At 32.3% G+C, this 20,068-nt stretch overlaps 1 protein-coding gene across 1 annotated transcript; it reads left to right on the forward strand.

Annotated features, from left to right (window-relative positions):
* The first annotated feature begins 6,356 nt into the window (after nucleotides 1-6,356).
* Nucleotides 6,357-16,912, forward strand: LOC127733810 (uncharacterized). The gene is made up of 2 exons (XM_052243169.1): nucleotides 6,357-7,679; nucleotides 15,668-16,912. The coding sequence occupies exons 1-2, from the start codon at nucleotides 6,710-6,712 to the stop codon at nucleotides 16,378-16,380; spliced, it is 1,683 nt and encodes a 560-aa protein (XP_052099129.1). The 5' UTR covers nucleotides 6,357-6,709; the 3' UTR covers nucleotides 16,381-16,912.
* Nucleotides 16,913-20,068: the final 3,156 nt, after the last annotated feature.

Consider the following 20,068-nt stretch of genomic DNA (forward strand, 5'->3'; position numbering starts at 1 on the left):
TCCACCAACAGAGGTATCGACCCAGTGCTGTAAAAAATGAAAACAACACGTTATAAATTTTATGCGTCCGAAGCGCTTACCTGGATTTACCTTCACCGGGAACGATCAAAGGGCTATTTGGTTAATGTTGTGCATAATATGAACTACACGTGTCAACAAAAGTAATGACACACAACTTTGAGCTAGATTGTGTCATAAAATAATATGAATAAGAAAAACATTCGTATGAAAACCGAGTGCATATCTTTTTAAGTAGGAAAATGACAAAATACGGTGTTTTTGGACTAAGGGATCAACAGTTTTGTTAGGAAAAAGACAAAAGAATCGAAACCCAGTTCAGAAGATGAGAAAGTATTCCAATATCTCCAAGATATTCATAATTTTAATCAGACTTTGTTTATGATTAATTTTTTTCAGATAAAAAAAGACGTTTAAGAAAGTTTGAGTAAAAAATATTGTTTTAAGTCTAAATTTTTGCTCATAAAGTATTTACATTTTATGTCTTAAATAAATGGTTTTGGTGAGAAAACAACACTCTGCAACGATTAGACCAATTGAACATGTCTTTTGCTTGGTATTATGTATCGATTTTCTAGCACATGGTCGACTGCAAACTTCTAGTGACAATCTTGTATTTCTAGAATTTACAATTCGTAAAAGAAGAAATATGTCTATTTTTAACAAATCACAATGTTAAGTTTAAAGCAACTGTAAAGGATACAGGTTCCGGCATGCTTATTGGTTTGCTTATACTATACCTTTTTCCATTGCTTTTTTATTTATCTTAAAGTCTAAGTTTGATATTGTATTAATTGTAAAAAAAAAGAAGCAATTCAAACAACTGACTTTCTTTAAAAAAATTTCCCAATCAATTATATATAAAGAGAAAAGAAAAGAAAGCTTTTAATACCCCAATTGCCGTATAGCATCAAAATGATATATATTAAGCCATCTTGTCTTGGTTATGAGGCTTGCATCTTATTCAAATTGTTAGTCAGTAGATCGTTCCTAATATTGGTGTATGTATTACAATCAAAGAAGAAATGAAAAGATTCTTAACGAGGAGTACCACATACATAATTTGACTGTACTACATTTGATTTTAGAAGGTCATTTTTCAGAAATGAGGCTTAACAGTGCAGCTGAGCTTAGATAACATTTAATTCCTACTGACCATATATGAAATGACTATATACAGTGTTTGCTTGGTATCTATTATTCAACAAAGAACGTTGGAAATAAGATAGGTAGCCAGGGAAAGAATAGAATTATCAATATAAAAATAAGGAAATGTGGTATAATTGCCAATGAGAACTATCTACAAAATTTCAAAAGAAGTGGATGTAAGGAATTATAGGCCACTATAGGACCTTCATCAATGCGGCTATAAAAGGACCCGACACGAAAATGTGAAACAATTCAAACGAGAATACTATTAACCTAGTCTATAACAAAACATTTTACGAAAAAAAAATATGACAGACATGAACCAACGACAAATACTGAACTATAGGCTCCTGACATGGAACAGACACATAAAGAATGTGGCGGGGTTAAACACATAAAGAATGTGGCGGGGTTAAACACATAATGAGCGTTCAACCCTCCCCTAATATGAGAGTGGTTAGAGTTCTTGTGTGTTGTTACAACACAACATTGGAACAAAATGTAAAAATCAATATCAACTGACTTAACTAAAAAAATCGGTACGAGGCACAAACACTGCAAACATAAAAACAATTGACACAAATCACCGAAAAAGGAGTACTCACAGTTAGCGAAAGCTTGTTCAAACCCAATTACAAGTTTGTTCGACTCTCTGATATACGATGGAATAAATGTACAATTTGTTAAGGAGAGTCTACAAAGCGGTGCTATTAAATCAATGCCATTACGCAGTGGATAATCAGTTGTACTTTGTATAGTTTGGGGAATTAAAACACACACACATTGTGGGACAAGACCATTGCATATCTTATAATGGCCTTGTCTTCTGTATATACTACTGTAAACGGGTTCTATAAATATAGATAATCGACATAAAAAAGATTGGTAATTCTGTTATAATTGCGAAGCTTCCAGTTGATTTCCAATGAAATTCATAAATGAAACAAAAGCAGATAATGCATCATGAAATTATAAGAAATCATCAATTTAATTTCGTTTTACATTTGTACACACTCAGTATTAAAGTTCTCTAATTTTTATAGAAAATGCATAAATTTAAAATGGTCATTCAAGATTAAGTAGCATGATTGATGTACTGGTTACCAAAAAAAAAGAAACCTTCAGTAAACAAGAAAATGCAACTTGACCTTCATACCAAAAGTGTTTTGTAGTAAAATGCTAGTACTGAAACAAAATGATTGAGGAATGTGAAGTCAGTCAATGATTGAATCTGAAAGGTATGCAGGTACATATAACACAAAATTATGGAGAAAGAAGGCTAGAAACATTGAACATATTGTTATATCAAAACTTTGAACATTCCTGTGAACTTCCAGTATGAATAATATTCCATACAACTGGTGTGCAATATATCAATATAACAATATTATGTATTATACAATGATTTTAAATCTAAGACGTTTATCGCACACGTATAACACTTACCTTTAACTTAAACAACGTTATCCTCGGCTTTCAAATTGTTGTTTTGCAGCATTCCTGATGAAGGTAATATCAGAAAAAGCTTCGGACATAAGACATATAAAGTGGTTTTTTGTTTAATTTTATAAAATTGATAATTGATATAATCATCCTGATAAAACTGATCATTCAGTTAATCCATTTTTCGTTGCGTTATGAAATGTTGTATATTTTATTTCATTTGAAAAGGAGCAATTGTGATCCTGATATTGGTTAAACACTAACAAACTGCATTGATTTTAAAAGCAAGTGAAAGTCATCTCATTATTGAATATGTTTCTATCAAAGTCATTTATATCGTTTATATCCATCTAAAAATTCATTCAGTGAAATTTCTTTGATAAAGAAAAACCCACATCGTGTGTGACTGGAGGGACAATTAGTTTTAACTTTCTTTTCGCCTTTCACTTCACAGTACGACACTGAAACTTAAAATGAGTTTATTATAGGATGAATATTTATGTTATCTTTCAGGAAGCAGTAATAATCGTGTACTGTCAAGTTAATACTTATGGCAACATTTGATTTGTAGATTGTTGTTCGTTTTTGCGTCCTTTTTCAGGTTTTTTTCCATGGCGTTGTAAATTTGTCTTCGACTTATGCGTTTGAATATCACTTTGGTATTTTGCTTCTCTCGTATAGAAAACGATATATGCATGCCTTATTGCACTCTAATATCAGCAGAGTTTCTTCGGAATATATTTCATACGGACATGTATTTCATACGGACATGCATTTCATACATACATATATTTCATATAGACATGTATTTCATACGGATATGTATTTCATAGGGACATGCATTTCACACAGACATGTATTTCATACGGACATGTATTTCACACATACATGTATTTCATACGGACACGTATTTCAAACGGACATGTATTTCATACGGACATATATTTGATACAGACATGTATTTCATACAGACATGTATTTTATACGGACATGTATTTCATACAGACATGTATTTCATACAGACATGTATTTCATACGGACATGTATTTCATACAGACATGTATTTCATACAGACATGTATTTCATACGGACATATATTTCATACAGACATGTATTTCATACAGACATGTATTTCAAACGGACATGTATTTCATACAGACATGTATTTCATACAGACATGTATTTCATACGGACATGTATTTCATACAGACATGTATTTTATACGGACATGTATTTCATACAGACATGTATTTCATACAGACATGTATTTCATACGGACATGTATTTCATACAGACATGTATTTCATACAGACATGTATTTCATACGGACATATATTTCATACAGACATGTATTTCATACAGACATGTATTTCAAACGGACATGTATTTCATACAGACATGTATTTCATACAGACATGTATTTCATACGGACATATATTTCATAATAGAGACATGCATTTCACACAGACATGTATTTCACACAGACATGTATTTCATACAGACATGTATTTGATACAGACATGTATTTGATACAGACATGTATTTCATACGGACATGTATTTCATTCAGACATGTATTTCATATGGACATGTATTTCATACGGACATGTATTTCATAAAGCATTACTTCAGTTATCTTTCAAAATTGGTCTGATTAATAATGGCAGGCAAAATGAAATGTCAAACTACAAATAGTGAAAATATATTAACAAATCTCCTTAAATAATCACATTGGTAGGACTTTTAATCTAAGCAGAAATCGACTTGTTTACGATACATGTGGATATACGACGGAGGTAAATTGTAAATGCAATTAATATTTGCATCTCTGAGTCAGTTCTAAGTATAGATATATCGAGATTTTTTATCACGCTGTTATTTATAAGGCAAGAGTAACACGTCATATTTAAATATACAATAAGTTTTGTGCTATATAAAAAAAATGTTGTAGTCTTAAGAAAATATTGATATATTCGGTTTTGCAAAGCATAATATTTTTTAATAGATACACTATCTGATTGCATATAAGCCAACTTACTTCGGTTTTAGAGTGTTCTTCGACTCGTATTTAATAGAGCGTTCCAACTGTTTTGATTATACCGCCACTAGTGAGTCGTTTGAAGACGAAACATGCATCTGCATTAACAAAACATAAGCGTGATATCTTTGATGAGTTTTATATTGCAATTTAGAACCTCAAAAGTAAGAACGTCCCTTAGATTTGTATACAATGTATACCATAAATAAAGGCAACAGTAGTATACCGCTGTTCGAAATTCATAAATCAATTGAGAAAAAACAAATCCGGGTTACAAACTAAAACTGAGGGAAACACATCAAATATAAGAGGATAACAAAGACACAACAGAAACACTAAAATGCAACACACACAGAAACGAACTATAAGATAACAATAAAACATATAAAAACTGCATCAAAAATCAAGACTCACTCTGCAAAAATGCGAAGTTACATTGATAATTTTTCAAATAATCACAAATATGTCCTAGGTATCTGCTATGCCTTATCAACATTAAAACTCAATTTACAACTATGTATTAAATCAGGACACGAAACATCAGATGAACTTGGGGTTAGATCAATCAGGTAGGATATGAATTCGAAGTTCTTCAAGATACAGGGTCATACAAATTGGAAATGTGCTACGAAATCATTATGGACAGGAAACATCAGTGTAACAGTTCAAATTGAAGCATGGGATCCAAATGGCAGTTCATGTCAGTTTAGTACTAGTGTTGTGTGCAGCATGCCTGTTGTGCTTCACTTGTATTACTCTGTACAGCATTCAATATATATCAATATATATATCTTTAAAATACATGTTCTTTTAAGCTCATAGTGATTTTCTCTTATTTCTACAACTAATGTAATTGTATTGCGTGTATGAACTAAGTACTTGTCTTGTCATGTATGTACTTTTCATCTGCTTCAATATGTAGGAAGCGTGTTTGTACAGTATATATGTAAGTATGTATACAGTCGATTTTGAAAGCTCTCAAAGAGCTTGTAATTGTTTGTTTTAAAATGGCTTAGTCCCCATTTCGAAATTTTGTGGTTTCTTGACTGAAAACTTTTCTTGACGGGTTTGTATTTCTTTAATGTACAATGTATAATTAAGTTGAACTATTCTATAGTTAAAACTCATAATCTTAAGATAAAAGAAACTGTAAAGAATGTAGGTCCAACCAGGTTTAACCCACCATTTTCTTCGGAAAATGTCTGTACCAACTTAAAGTCAGAAATATGACAGTTGCGTTCCACTCGTTATGTTTGTTCATAACGTTTTATTTTGTCAGTTTTTATGGACTTCCCCTTTTTGAATTTACCTTGGAGTTCGGTATTTATGTTATATTTTTTGTTAATTTGTTTTTATATACTATCCTTTTCTCAATTACCACTTTATATATCGTAAGCCGAGTTCCGTGATTGTATCATAAGTACCAAGAAACTACTCATTACTTTAAAGGAAATTTTCAAGCCATCATCATGATCAAGTGTCACTTACTGAAGAGATGAAAAGGAAAATTAACATAATTCAACATAATTCAATATGTTTTACTTTATCAATTATTGCATTTACGAGTATATACTTTTTTGAATAGCTTAACTGTTGTTTATAGTTAACGCTTTATTAGTCATTCTTTTGAAAATACAGTATACATATACTTGTACGATATGCCTTTTATGTGTTAATTCAAAAGGGCGAACAAAAAGCTAAAAATAACTAGATCATCACTTCCTGTTTTCTTCTACACCTGTTATAAAATGATACGTTTTCTTATGATCTTGTGATAAATGTACAACATACAAGACAAGACATAACAACTGTAAACATCACTGGATTTACCTTACTTTATAGATAACAGTTATATATATATATATATATATATATTCTTCCTGGTCTATTAAGACATACTTACTACATGTATTTTGTTCGTCGTTTACAGATCACTAAGAAAGAGAATAGGAATTCGAATAATTATAATATATATGTAGATATATAAAGTGAGATATATAAATATATACATATGTATATGTGTAGAGCGAGACACCAACAGACCTGTGGGTGCACATAAGCAATGGATTTGTCAGATGTTCAAGGAAAACTGTGTCCACAGAACGTTATATTGGATTGTAACATAGTAACAGTAACAGGAGAACAGGTTCCTGCTGGAACAGAAATCTGTGTTTTACTATGTGAACAACTAGTACTTTGTGCTGGTGATGGAGATTACTTAAATGTTAATGTTCATAGCAGTACAAAAACTACAGACAGACAAGAACAAATATATTTAAACCCTGGAAATCAGGAATTATTTGCAGACATTCATTGCAATGGGGAATCATATAAAACGATTGACGAGTTGTGTCGTGCATATCCTCGCTTTTTTTCCTGCAATAATGATTTTTTTGCAGTGGATAAAGAGGACTGTACAGTCAGAGTTAACAGTGGCGAGAAACTCGAATTTAAGACGATACAGTGTATAGAAACATCTTCAGGTGCAATAGCCAAAAGTGGAGAACAGACTTATACCAATGTTAGGATAACCACGAAAACGTCAAATGTTGTGCTTTGTAACCGTAATAACTGTGAAATTCAGATACCGTCTACATGTAAATATACCTTCCAGGGCCTTGAAGACCCAAATCATTACACACCACGGGAGTTGTTAGAAAACTTTCCTCTACCACGGCAAGTCAGACTAGTTGACGAAAGTCTATACAGATTAGGATTACCGTACCTATGTTCTAATGAACTCGATTTGCAGTCAGTTACAACAAACTATTTTCTATTGTTTACATCCGAACTCAAAACTGGTCCTCCGTTATCAGGATTTGAACTGCGACACCAAGTTAAGTGTTGTGAATTAGTCGACCCAACAGCAGTGAAAATCAGAAGACGCATAGACAACAGTCAGATTGGAGAGAAGTTTTCCACAATATTTTTGTTTGAAAAATCACAAGGTGACCAAGTGGTATTTTCTGTGCTTGGTAGAAAGTGTTCTACCCCAGTATCTAGATTAAAAGCAGGACGACAGCATTATATAGGTAAGACCTATGATCTTTTGTAGCATAACCTTATGACTTCGTGCTTTGCAATACTGTAATAAAAATTTATCGATCATCCAGCTGTCTAAATTTAACTTAACAAGAATCTAATTTTAAAGTGCATTAAGAACACATGAACGGGCGAAGCGATTTGCGTTCGTATCGGCCGAAACAGCAAACAACAATTTGGTAGTGGTGTGACGTTAATAACACACGAAAGTTCTTAGGAATGAAATTATCAATTATTCTACATTCACGACCGTAGGCTCAGTGTAGAATAAAAGACAATCATAGCCTTATTAATTATTATCATAAAACCTCTTCTGAACGTTTGAAGGTATCTTGTAAACTACACAAAAAACCTTCAATTTTCATTGCAGCTCTGTTTCAAATAAGTTACTTGTTGCATCATTTTCTCTCGTTTCAAAGCAATTTTTTTAAGAACTTGTTGTTTAATTTTGTTATAAAAAAAAATGGAATTAACTATTGCTAGAGTGTAAAAGACTAGTTAAGATATACGATGCATGTTAACTTAATGGTTCTTTGTAAAAGTTTATTTCGAAACGTTATCAATTAAGTATTTTTGAAAGAACTTTGAATAATGTGTTTATCAAGACTAAAAATGCTTGTATTTTCAATAGTATAACACATAATTACCATATATTGCTATCCAGTTAGTAACACAAACGACCATGCGTTCTGTTGATGCCAATACAATCAATTGAAAGTCGTTACCACAAATCTACGTATTTTTTCATAGATTCAAATATTTGGTTTAGAAGTTTGTCTGCACCTGAGGAAATATTATACCAAACCGTAAATCACATACAATTTTTACGGGCATGTTATTTTAAGGGCTCGTAAATTAAAATAAGATCCATGTTATCTTCTTGGTTATTGTATAACATTATTCTTAAAATTTATGCGATAAACGTGTATTGTTTTCACCGGCCCACTTTTTGAAAATCATGTTCTTAGTTTCGTAAAAATATCTGTTGACAGTCGCTCCATATTCCAATAGAACTGTCAGATTTGCACCTGCCCCTCCCCTTTCTGAAAGTCTTGCTAAAAATCCTTTACCCTACTATTCCTATGTTGATCACAAAGTAAGTTAAATAGATAGAGAATAAGTAGTGAAAAAATGATAAAAAGGGAACTCTTTTTGTTATTAGTTATTATATAAAAGTGTACTATTACTAGATAAGATGTGACCTAATTTGCAATTAATCAAATAAATTGTTAATACTTCCTGCATCAATCAAATAACACACAATCTACCTTTATCTAATCTTCAACTACTTGACAATTCATTACAAATGGAAATAACACTACGTGAGCTTTTATGGATTAACTTCGTTCGAAACGATTAAAAGATTCGAATATTCTTTCCATTAATTTAAAAGGAATGTTTTCATATGTATTTATATATATAAATACAGCTGGAGTATCCTCCTTTTTGGTAGGGTAGACTTGTTTGTTTTTTTCATTTAGTATGACATGATGTCTTAAACATATTGTGCTGTGGTCCTTAAGGGAACATTTGATAGAAAACATCTTCTTCATATACAGTTGATAACATAAGTATAAAAAGAAGATGTGGTATGATTGCCAATGAGACAACTATCCACAAGAGACGAAATGACACAGAAATTAACAACTATAGGTCACCGTACAGTCGTCAACCATGAGCAAAGCCCATACCACACAGTCAGCTATAAAAGACTCACTATATAAGGTTCACTACACAAATTGCAAAGCTTAAACTTTTTTTTCATTCGAGCGTCACTGATGAGTCTTTTGTAGACGTAACGAGCGTCTGGCGCACAAAATTATAAGCATGATATTTATTATGAGTTTTTCATAAGGCCATTTCTTGTGGGTCTTTGAATTGTCCGTTTCCAAATACCAATTTTGTTTCCAATGTTAGATTATGTTGCAAAGAGAACAAAACTTAAGGTAGGACAACAGGTGTCATTACCTATACAAACCTGAATGAAAGAACATGTTTTATTGTTCTTTTTTTGACAATTCGGAAAACAAAAAGTATGATACTTCAATCAAATCACATTCTTCAAATGTTCACCAGTAAGTCTGCCACATATCACTATTTACGTTTTATCGTTTTTGTCTTTTTATTTACTTGAGGGCTTCAAACATCTTGTTCTAATGTAAATCTGCAAAATCTTCTACAATATCATGATTTTGAAAGCATGTCAATATCATTTGGACAGGGGCCAAGTCTATTTGCTACAAAATGGTTTATAAAAGATATAAAAGTTAATATGATATATCCTTGTGTATGGCCTTGGCTCGTATTCCATTTTGCAAAAGAAAAAATGTAAAAGGGCAATTTTAAGTCATATATATATATCAAACAAGGAGATGTGGTATGATTGCCAATCAGACAACGATCCACAAGAACCCAAATGACACAGATATTAACAACTATAGGTCACCGTACAGCCTTAAACAATGAGCAAAGCCCATACCACACAGTCAGCTATGAAAGGCTCACTATATAAGGTTCACTACACGAATTGCAAAGCTTAAACTTTTTTTTCATTCGAGCGTCACTGATGAGTCTTTTGAAGACGTAACGAGCGTCTGGCGCACAAAATTATAAGCATGATATTTATTATGAGTTTTTTATAAGGCCATTTCTTTTGGATCATTTGAATAGTCCGTTTCCAAGTACCGATTTTGTTTCCAATGTTAGATTATGTTGCAAAGAGAACACAACTTAAGGTAGGACAACAGGTATCATTACCTATACAAACCTGAATGAAATAACATGTTTTATTGTACTTTTTGGACAATTCGGACAACAAAACGTATGATACTTCAATCAAATCACATTCTTCAAATGTTCACCAGTAAGTCTGCCACACATCACTATTTACGTTTTATCGTTTTTGCCTTTTTATTTACTTGAGGGCTTCAAACATCTTGTTTTAATGTAAAACTGCAAAATCTTCTACAATATCATGATTTTGAAAGCATGTCAATATCATTTGGACAGGAGCCAAGTCTATTTGCTACAAAATGGTTTATAAAAGATATTAAAGTTAATATGATATATCCTTGTGTATGGCCTTGGCTCGTATTCCATTTTGCAAAAGAAAAAAATGTAAAAGGGCAATTTTAAGTCATATATATATATATATATATATCAAACAAGAAGATGTGGTATGATTGCCAATCAGACAACTATCCACCAGAGAGCAAATGACGTAGATTTTAGTAACTATAGGTCACCGTACGGCCTTCAACAATAAACAAAACCTTTAGTAAACAAGTAAAACATACAACAAACGAAAACCACTGCAAGGTTTTGGCAAACCAAAAGGCACATACAGAATGTGGCGGAGATAAACATGTGTGTTAGTGCCAAACCCTCCCCTTACTTGGGATAGTGGTGCAACAGCACACAATAAGAACAAACTGTACAAAACAATAAACGAAACACAAATATATTTTGCAGCGACAAAAGACAACCACTGAAGTACAGGCTCCTGACATGAACATTCAAAATTTGGCGGGTGATTCATGTTTCCGGCCGCACAACCACGCCCTTAAGTCGTGACAGTAAAACACAAGGACAAAATTCAACTAAAAATTAATTGGAAAGGGCTTGACTCATCAGATCGATACAAAGCACAAAAATACTTAACAAAAACTCTAAAAACACAAAGTAACGATCTGAGAGTACTCACAGTTACTTTAAGCTAGTTCCAGGCCAATAATAACTAATTGAAAAATCATGTTTCTAAGACAAAAAAAATGAATAAGTACACATCCAATGGCTTTAGCGTAAAGACGTTATAAACTATCTAGAACAAGAATGTGTCTATAGTACACGGATGCCCCACTCGCACAATCATTTTCTATGTTCAGTGGACCGTGAAATTGGGGTCAAAACTCTAATTTAGCATTAAAATCAGAAAGAGCATATCATAGGGAACATGTGTACTAAGTTTCAAGTTGATTAGACTTCAACTTCATCAAAAACTACATTGACCAAACACTTTAACCTGAAGCGGGCACTATCATTTTCTATGTTCAGTGGACCGTGAAATTGGGGATCAAAACTCTAATTTGGCATTAAAATTAGAAAGATCATATCAAAGGGGAACATGTGTACTAAGTTTCAAATTGATTGGACTTCAACTTCATCAAAAACTACCTTGACCAAAAACTTTAACCTGAAGCGGGACAGACAGACGGACGGACGGACGAACGAACGAACGAACGGACGCACAGACCGAAAAACATAATGCCCTTAGGTGGGGCATAAAACATGGCTTTGTTCCATGCCAAAATATTAGTATCGAAAGGATGTAGGACGTTAACAGTTAATGGATGTAAAGCAATACACATTTAGTTATGTTTTTAATTATTGACAATAAAAATCAATTATAGTACCGATAAAAACAATACGTAAAGATCTTAGTATAATGTTAAATTAATTAACGGATCGATAAGCTTACATGAATCGTATCTAAATTAACGGGCTCTAAACACAACAACACCGTAAAAATAAGAAGGTGATATTCCATTATTAATACGTTTTTACATGTTCAGTCAGAATTCTAAACCAAATATTTGTATCTATAATATAATTTAGTAATGGTTTTAAGTAACCTGTGGTAATGAAATCCTTGAATTAATTATTTACCAGTTATACACAAATTATATTCATTGAAATCTATAACGTCCTTTCAGACATGGGCATAGCAAAGTTGGGATATATAAGCACCGTGTACTGAGCCAAAGGAACCTCATCGTCCAATAACAGGAAACATAAATCGTTCCTTTGTCTTAAATTTAAGCATACAGTTTCCCGTTTTAAATATCAGAAAAGGCAGTTGCTGCTGTTTATATTAAATTTAGTTAAAAGTTAGTTTCTTTTCGTAAATTTCGGCAGTTATTTAGGGATTTTTTGATTATTTAACGAAACAATATTATCACGGTAATGGTAACAGAAACAAGTCTGCTATTAAATGGACACAATAACTACCCTTAAAAATACCTACAACCTGTTGATGAACTTTATTGCCGAAACGTACATAGATGTTGTCAAGGAGAAAATTACAGCTTTAATCAATTGATCACACTTCCAGTAAATATTTCTAGCATATTAACCTTTTTTCACTACCTAAGAAAGGTTTATATGAGTTGCAGAAAATAAATTTGCAATCAAATTTTTCAAAAGACCTTTTAATTAAATAGGAATACTTTTGTTTAATTAGATTGTGAGAAATTGAAGTGTCAAAAACTGTCAACCGAATCAATTAGTTGTAGAACTCTCACTAGATGCCGTAATGAAAGGATATTTGACCGATGCCTTGTGTAGTTAAGGTAGCCAATAAATAGAATTGACATTCAAATGTTCAGAGGAGGTCTTAAGCTGAGATGTGGTAATGATATGATTGTTTACTATTTGGGTCTCTACGGTCATACGGCCCTAATTGTGGAAAACAATATTATTTCATTCTTAAGAACGTCCGTGTAGTATTTACGTCCATTTTTGGCTGCTTTGTCGGTTAGTACGAACACAAATCGCTTTGCAAGGACCTGAAGTTTTATTTATTCTAGAAATGGGTTTATTAGGGACTTTTTTTTACTAATTTCTAAATTATTTTCAAAATGTGATGTTCGAATATCCACAATATTCATAAATTTATTCAAATTTAAATCAAGAGAATTTTTTATCCGAATTTTCATATTTACACCAAGTTTTACAATAGGATGAAAGAGCATCTTAATGACCTGACGACACTGTTTCCAAACTATTTTGGTCCTTTTTTCAAAAAGGTATCAGCCTCTCGGTCTGGAACGATGTTGAGGTCTACTGTAATAACATGGCCATAGGGATTATATCTACAATTCGATGTCATACAGTCTCATGTTGAAGGAGCATTAATTTCTATATTGAAGTATGATGTAACTGGCGTATAACTAAAAATCAAACTTTTACTGGGTTTGTTGTATGTATACAAAATAATAGATTGTTCTATGATATCAAAATATATGGTATAAAGTTGTGAATGGTTTTAAATTGTCAAAAATACTAAATAATTTGAAAAAATTAAAAAATCTGTTTATTTAATTAATTTAAAGAAAATTTCGCTTTCGGTCTTCACGTTTATCGATACGCGAGAACAGCCTATAATGACAAGAAGCTATTATAAGCTCAGTTTTAGACTTATACCTCGAATTTGACATAAATGATCATCTCAGTACCAGAATCTATGACAAGTGAGACGATTTTAATTTTGAAATCATAAATTTCCCCCACCTTAGCACCAATATACCAACTTCACTTCATATGGTATATATATTTCTGAACTCATTCGGTATTCAAGAGCTAGCAGCTACTCAGACTTTACAAAACGTCATCAGGGTCTGAGCAGAAAGTTAATGAACCAGACTTATGTCAAAGAACGTTTCGTCCTTTTCCTAAAAAAAAAGTTCATCGGAAAATATTCCGTATCAACTTCACAGATAATACATGATAGTCTTGAAGTATAGATTTTAGGTACTGACGTTGTTTATCATCTTAATTACGTGTTGTAGTGTTCTTTTTATTTGTCTTTGTATATTTTTAACCTTTACTGTTTAGTCCAATTTTGGTGTATAATTCTGGAGTGGCTGTGTATTTATACATCCCGCCATTGTGTTATTTTGCTATGGTCATTTTTGTATTCTCGTCTTTCATTTATGCTTATGTACTATGTATATAGAGTGTCTATATGCCATTTTGCTCTTCTTTGTTGAAATGGTTATTTGGTTTTATAGTGGTTATGATTATAACACAATGTCGACTGCTGTTCCCCAATTTTTGACATTTTTACCTATTATGTCTGTTTGTTTTGCTCACACATTGTTGTCAATATAATGGAATTCTATGTGACTGTCATACAAGTGAGAGGTTTGGCTAGCTACAAAACCAGGTTTAATCCATTTTCTACATAACGAAATGCTTGTACCAAGTCAGAAATATGACAGTGGTTTTCTATTCGTTTGATGTGGTTGATCTTTTGATTTTGCTTTTGATAAGGGACTTTCCGTTTTGAATTTTCCTTGGTGTTCGGTATTTTTTGTTATTTTACTTTTTATTAAACGCGTACATTCATAGAGTCGGCTGAAAAACAAAACTGTATCCTGCTACTTGAAAATATCATGCAATATACTCATTGGTATTTGAGGTTACATAATAATCGATGTGTACCATTGTTTTTGAAATATAGATATCATGACTTGTATTACTTGTACGATGTTTAATTAGTTGATTTCGATTGACAAGTTTGCAATGAGACCTTTTATTACGTTGTCTTTTATCAACAATGTTCATGATGTCAATAGAGTAAGTTTTGCATAAGTCAATTTCGACATATTTATGACATCACAGTGACCGAAATTGTTCTAAAATCTGACGTCTTTCCCCAGTAGGTTCCATAAAAAAAACATTACTCGTTAGCAATGTTTTTCAATTATAGGGTCGAAAAATGGCTTTAAACATACCTTCTACTTCCCTTCTATTATTGTATTCTTCTATAGTCTTTTAAATGTTAATCATGTCAAGATAATTGTGGACCTATTTTTATTCCTTTATTTAACGAAATTGTAACAATGCAAATATTATATCCTATAGTTTGTATTTGTTATTTTGATTCGTAATTTCAAAAACACTTCAACGCACCGCAAGTAAAATCTTATGTGAAGTTTTTCTACTATATAGCTGTTTTAACTTATGACGTCTTAATTTTAACTTTAAAATCGTTTTATATTTAATATATTAATATATTATAGGGAAAAAACTGATCTTGTCAACATTTGTTAAACTTTCTCATAAACTCAAAAAAAAATAGATATAAAAAGAAAAGCTTTCCAGGCTACTTAAAATTGATCTTTGATACAACATGCGTAATTCTTTGATGTGAAATCCCAAATAATAAAAATAATATCAATCAAAATATTTTTTTCAGATATGAACATATCTAAAGGAAAAACTGGAGCACATAAAATGTCATCTAGTGACTCAGGATTTGCAGATGCTGATTTAGAACTCTGTACATCAACGCTAACGATTGATAAAGGAAGAACATGTAGTAACAACCAACAATTATCAGATGGTTATAACGCACCATCAAGGCAAACTAAACTCCGGTATTCCGAATGTCACACTTCCGATAGATTATCTACTCAAGAGGAATACTTGAATCCAATCGATGATGGCGATACCACATCCGACCGCTCCTCGGGAGAATATGTAGATGTTAGATTAGACAGAGAGGAAACACCGCCATTACCAGAACGGAAATACCTTGATCCTCCTATTCCATCAAGAAATAATCAGACTAAATATGATATTAATACCGCAGATACAGAGCAAGTCAAAGCCAAAAAAGGAGCGAATACAGAATCGGAAACTGACAATAAAGAACCTGCAAAAAGATCAGAGATAACACGTATTAGCCAACCAGAGAGTGATCTTAGATCCATGACAATGATTGAACTTGAAAATCTACTTAAAAGTGTAAAGCTTGATAAATTTGCTGAAATGTGCTGTGCGGAACAAATTGATGGCGATTTTTTCATGGACATGACAGACGAAATACTGAAAGAGGAACCGTTTAGTTTGAATCGATTTGAAATTTTGAAAGCAAAAAAATTACAGGGTGGATGGAAACCAAAATAAGTACAATGATATTTTTAAGTATAGCTTCCTCTTGTGTGAGCAAAAGGGGGTTATAAATGTGTTCACATAGGTAAACAATACATTGATTATTCAATATTTGTGCGATATCTAAACATGTGTACTTCTATCTACAGAATATAATGTTTTATTTCTATAGTATAAATGATACATATATATTTTTTCATAGTCATATACAGTTCCTAATGCTTTAGTTGCATGCAGAATTTTCTGTTAAAACAATCTGGAGATCGTCGATTAACGTACTGTTCTATATCCTTAATGCTACATTTTGTACAAAACGTCCGTTTTTCACAGCATTTAAAAAATCATTTCAGATGATTAAATATAATTCTTTTAATCTTAAGTCTTTACCAATGTTGGCCAATGTCGTCCGTATGGAACACATAATGGAGGAAACTGGCCTAATATACCTGCATGAACGAATTATCGTGATTGTCATATCACAGGCACTTTGGGCATGGGTCCCATCATTTTTATTATTATTTTTGTAATAAATACTATCAATGAAAAACTTTTAGTTATTCAATGTTCTTCAGTTCGTTTATTATATGACATTATATATAAATAATAAGATGTGGTATGAGTGCCAATTAGACAACTATCCATCCAAGTCACAATGTGTAAAAGTTAACAATTGTAGGTCAAAGTACGGCTTTCAACACGGAGCCTTGGTCCATACCGAACAACAAGCTATAAAGGGCCCCGAAAAGACTAGTGTAAAACAATTCAAACAGGAAAACCAACGGTCTAATCTATATAAAAAAACGAGAAACACGTATGAACCACACCAACAAACGACAATCCTTTAACAACGGGCTCCTAACTGTTTTGATTCGAGCGCCACGGATGAGTGTAATTTAGATGAAACGCGCGTCTATAGTCACAGATTTTAAGGCGGGTATTTCTATGACTTTGTGCATGTCAATTTAAAGGGAAAGGCATTCCTTAGACTTGAATACAATGGCATCCCTTAGACTTGTTTACAATGACAACCCTTACAATTGTTTACAATGACAACCCTTACACTTGTATACAATTACATTCCTTTCCCTTAGACTTGTTTACAATGACATCCCACAGACTTGTATACAATGGCATTCTTTAGAATTTTTTACAAAGACATCCCTAAGACTTGTATACAATGACATCCCTTACACTTGTATACAATAACATCCCTTAGACTTGTTTACAGTGAAATCCTTCGGACTCATTTACATTGGTATCCCACAGACTTGTATACAATGCCATTCCTTAGACTTGTATACAATGACACCCCTAAGATATAAACAGACTTGTTTACAATGACATCTGTAGGACTTGTTTACAATGACATCTTTAAGACTTGTATACAAGACATCCCTAAGACTTGTATACAATGACATCCATTACACTTGTTTTCAATAACATTCTTAAGATTTGTTTACAATGACATCCCGTTGACGTGTATACAATGACATCCCGTAGACTTGTTAACAATGACATCAAGTAGACTTGTTTATAATGACATATTTTACACTTGTTTACAATGACATATTTTACACTTGTTTACAATAACATTAAGTAGACTTAATCCATTGGATGTTGGATGTGTACGATTTGATAATTTAGTCTTAGATGCATGATTTTTTTTTATTATTATTTGTTAGTGGCTTTGAACTAGCTGTCAGTAACTGCGAGTACTCTCAGATCTGTACTTTGTGTCTTTTTGTTGTTTAATTAGGCCGTTAGTTTTCTCGTTTGAATTGTTTTACATTGTCATTTCGGGGCCTTTTATAGCTGACTGTGCGGTATGGGCTTTGCTCATTGTTGAAGGCCGTACGGTGACCTATAGATGTTAATTTCTGTGTCATTTGGTCTCTTGTGGTAAGTTGTCTCATTGACAATCATACCACATCTTCTTTTTTATATTGTATACAATGACATCCCTCCGACTTGTATATAATGACATTCCTCTAACTTGTGTACAATGACATCCCTCAGACTTGTTTACAAAGACATCCCATAGACTTGTTAACAAAGACATTAGTAGACTTGTAAACAATGAAATTCATCATTCTTGTATACAATGACATCCCTCAGATTTGTTTACAATGACATCCAATAGACTTATTTACAATGACATCCCTCAGACTTGTTTACAATGACATCCCTAAGACTTGTTTACAATGACATCCCTTAGACTTGTTTATAAAAACATCATGTAGACTTGTTAACAATGACATTCCTTACACTTCTTTACAATGACATCCCTCAGACTTGTTTACAATGACATCCCATAGACTTATTTACAATGACATCCCTTAGACTTGTTAACAATGACATCACTTAGAATTGTTTACAATGACATCCCGTAGACTTTTTTACAATGACATCACTTAGACTTGTTAACAATGACATCGCTATCCCTCAGTCTTATAAACAATAACATCTTGTAGACTTGTTTACAATGACATACCATAGACTTGTTTACAATGACATCCCGTAGACTTGTTCACAATGACATTCCTCAGACTTGTTTACAATGACATCCCTTAGACTTGTTTACAATGACATTCCTCAGCCTTGTTTATAATGACACCCCTCGGTCTTGTTTACAATGACATACCTTAAACTTGTATACATTTAATACGATGATCCATATCCATAAAATTATTCACAAATTATGTCCTAGGTATTTGCAGGATTTTATTAACATTTAAACTCGAATTTAAAAATATCAATTATTTAATCAGGACATGAAACAGCAGATAGACTTAAGATTAGAACCACCAGATGTGATATAAAATCTTTTAAGATACAGGGCCATGCAAATCGAAATTTAGCCGCAAAATCATTTTAGACCGGAAACACTCCTTTTAAAAATTAAATAATTTAAAGGGGCATTAGCTACGAGATATAGAAAAATATAAAATATGATTTTTTTTTTTATCATTTATTTAATGAATGTGAAATAGTTAAATAATAATTCGCTTTTAACAACCACTTTGGTTCAGTTTTGTCAAAATAAGCAAAGAAACATCGCTAATGAATTATTCACTAGCAAGTGAATAATTCGACCTCATTTCATCCATATTCATGTGAGCTTTAATTGACTCCTATAGCTAGAGATGGGTTACGCATGAACTAGCCGTGGTCAGTTATTTAATGGAAAAGAACGCAAATAAAGGCAACAGTAGTATACCGCTGTTCGAAACTCATTGTAAACATTGGAAATGAAATAAGGGTAAACCATTTGGTTGACTGATTCAATCTAGAAAAACTCATTCTTATACAGGTAAAAACTGTTATTAACATATTTTTTTAACCTATAATATGAAATCAAACAGACCTAGAAAAATCCAATTGCACGAGTTCGCAATCTATTTATATCTATGTTTATGTTTATATCGGGTTAAATGATTGTCGACAGTTTTAGGAGGTCATCTTCATAGTTAACTAGATAGCGTCTAGACTAAAATAAACACGAAATGCTGATACATACTATCGAGTCTATGCATCGTAAATTGTTTATTTTAGACTTTTATAATTTAAATATGCGTTTAAGTATGCTATGAGTCGAATATAAGAATTTGAGTCAAATTGGTGAACATGAATTTGACAGCTAATGCCCCTTTAACTGAAGCACGAAATCCAAATTGCAAGTGCAGTGCATTGCATGCATGTAGTC

Source organism: Mytilus californianus, unplaced genomic scaffold (assembly GCF_021869535.1).
Source record: "Mytilus californianus isolate M0D057914Y unplaced genomic scaffold, xbMytCali1.0.p SCAF_1, whole genome shotgun sequence".
Lineage (NCBI taxonomy): Eukaryota > Metazoa > Mollusca > Bivalvia > Mytilida > Mytilidae > Mytilus > Mytilus californianus.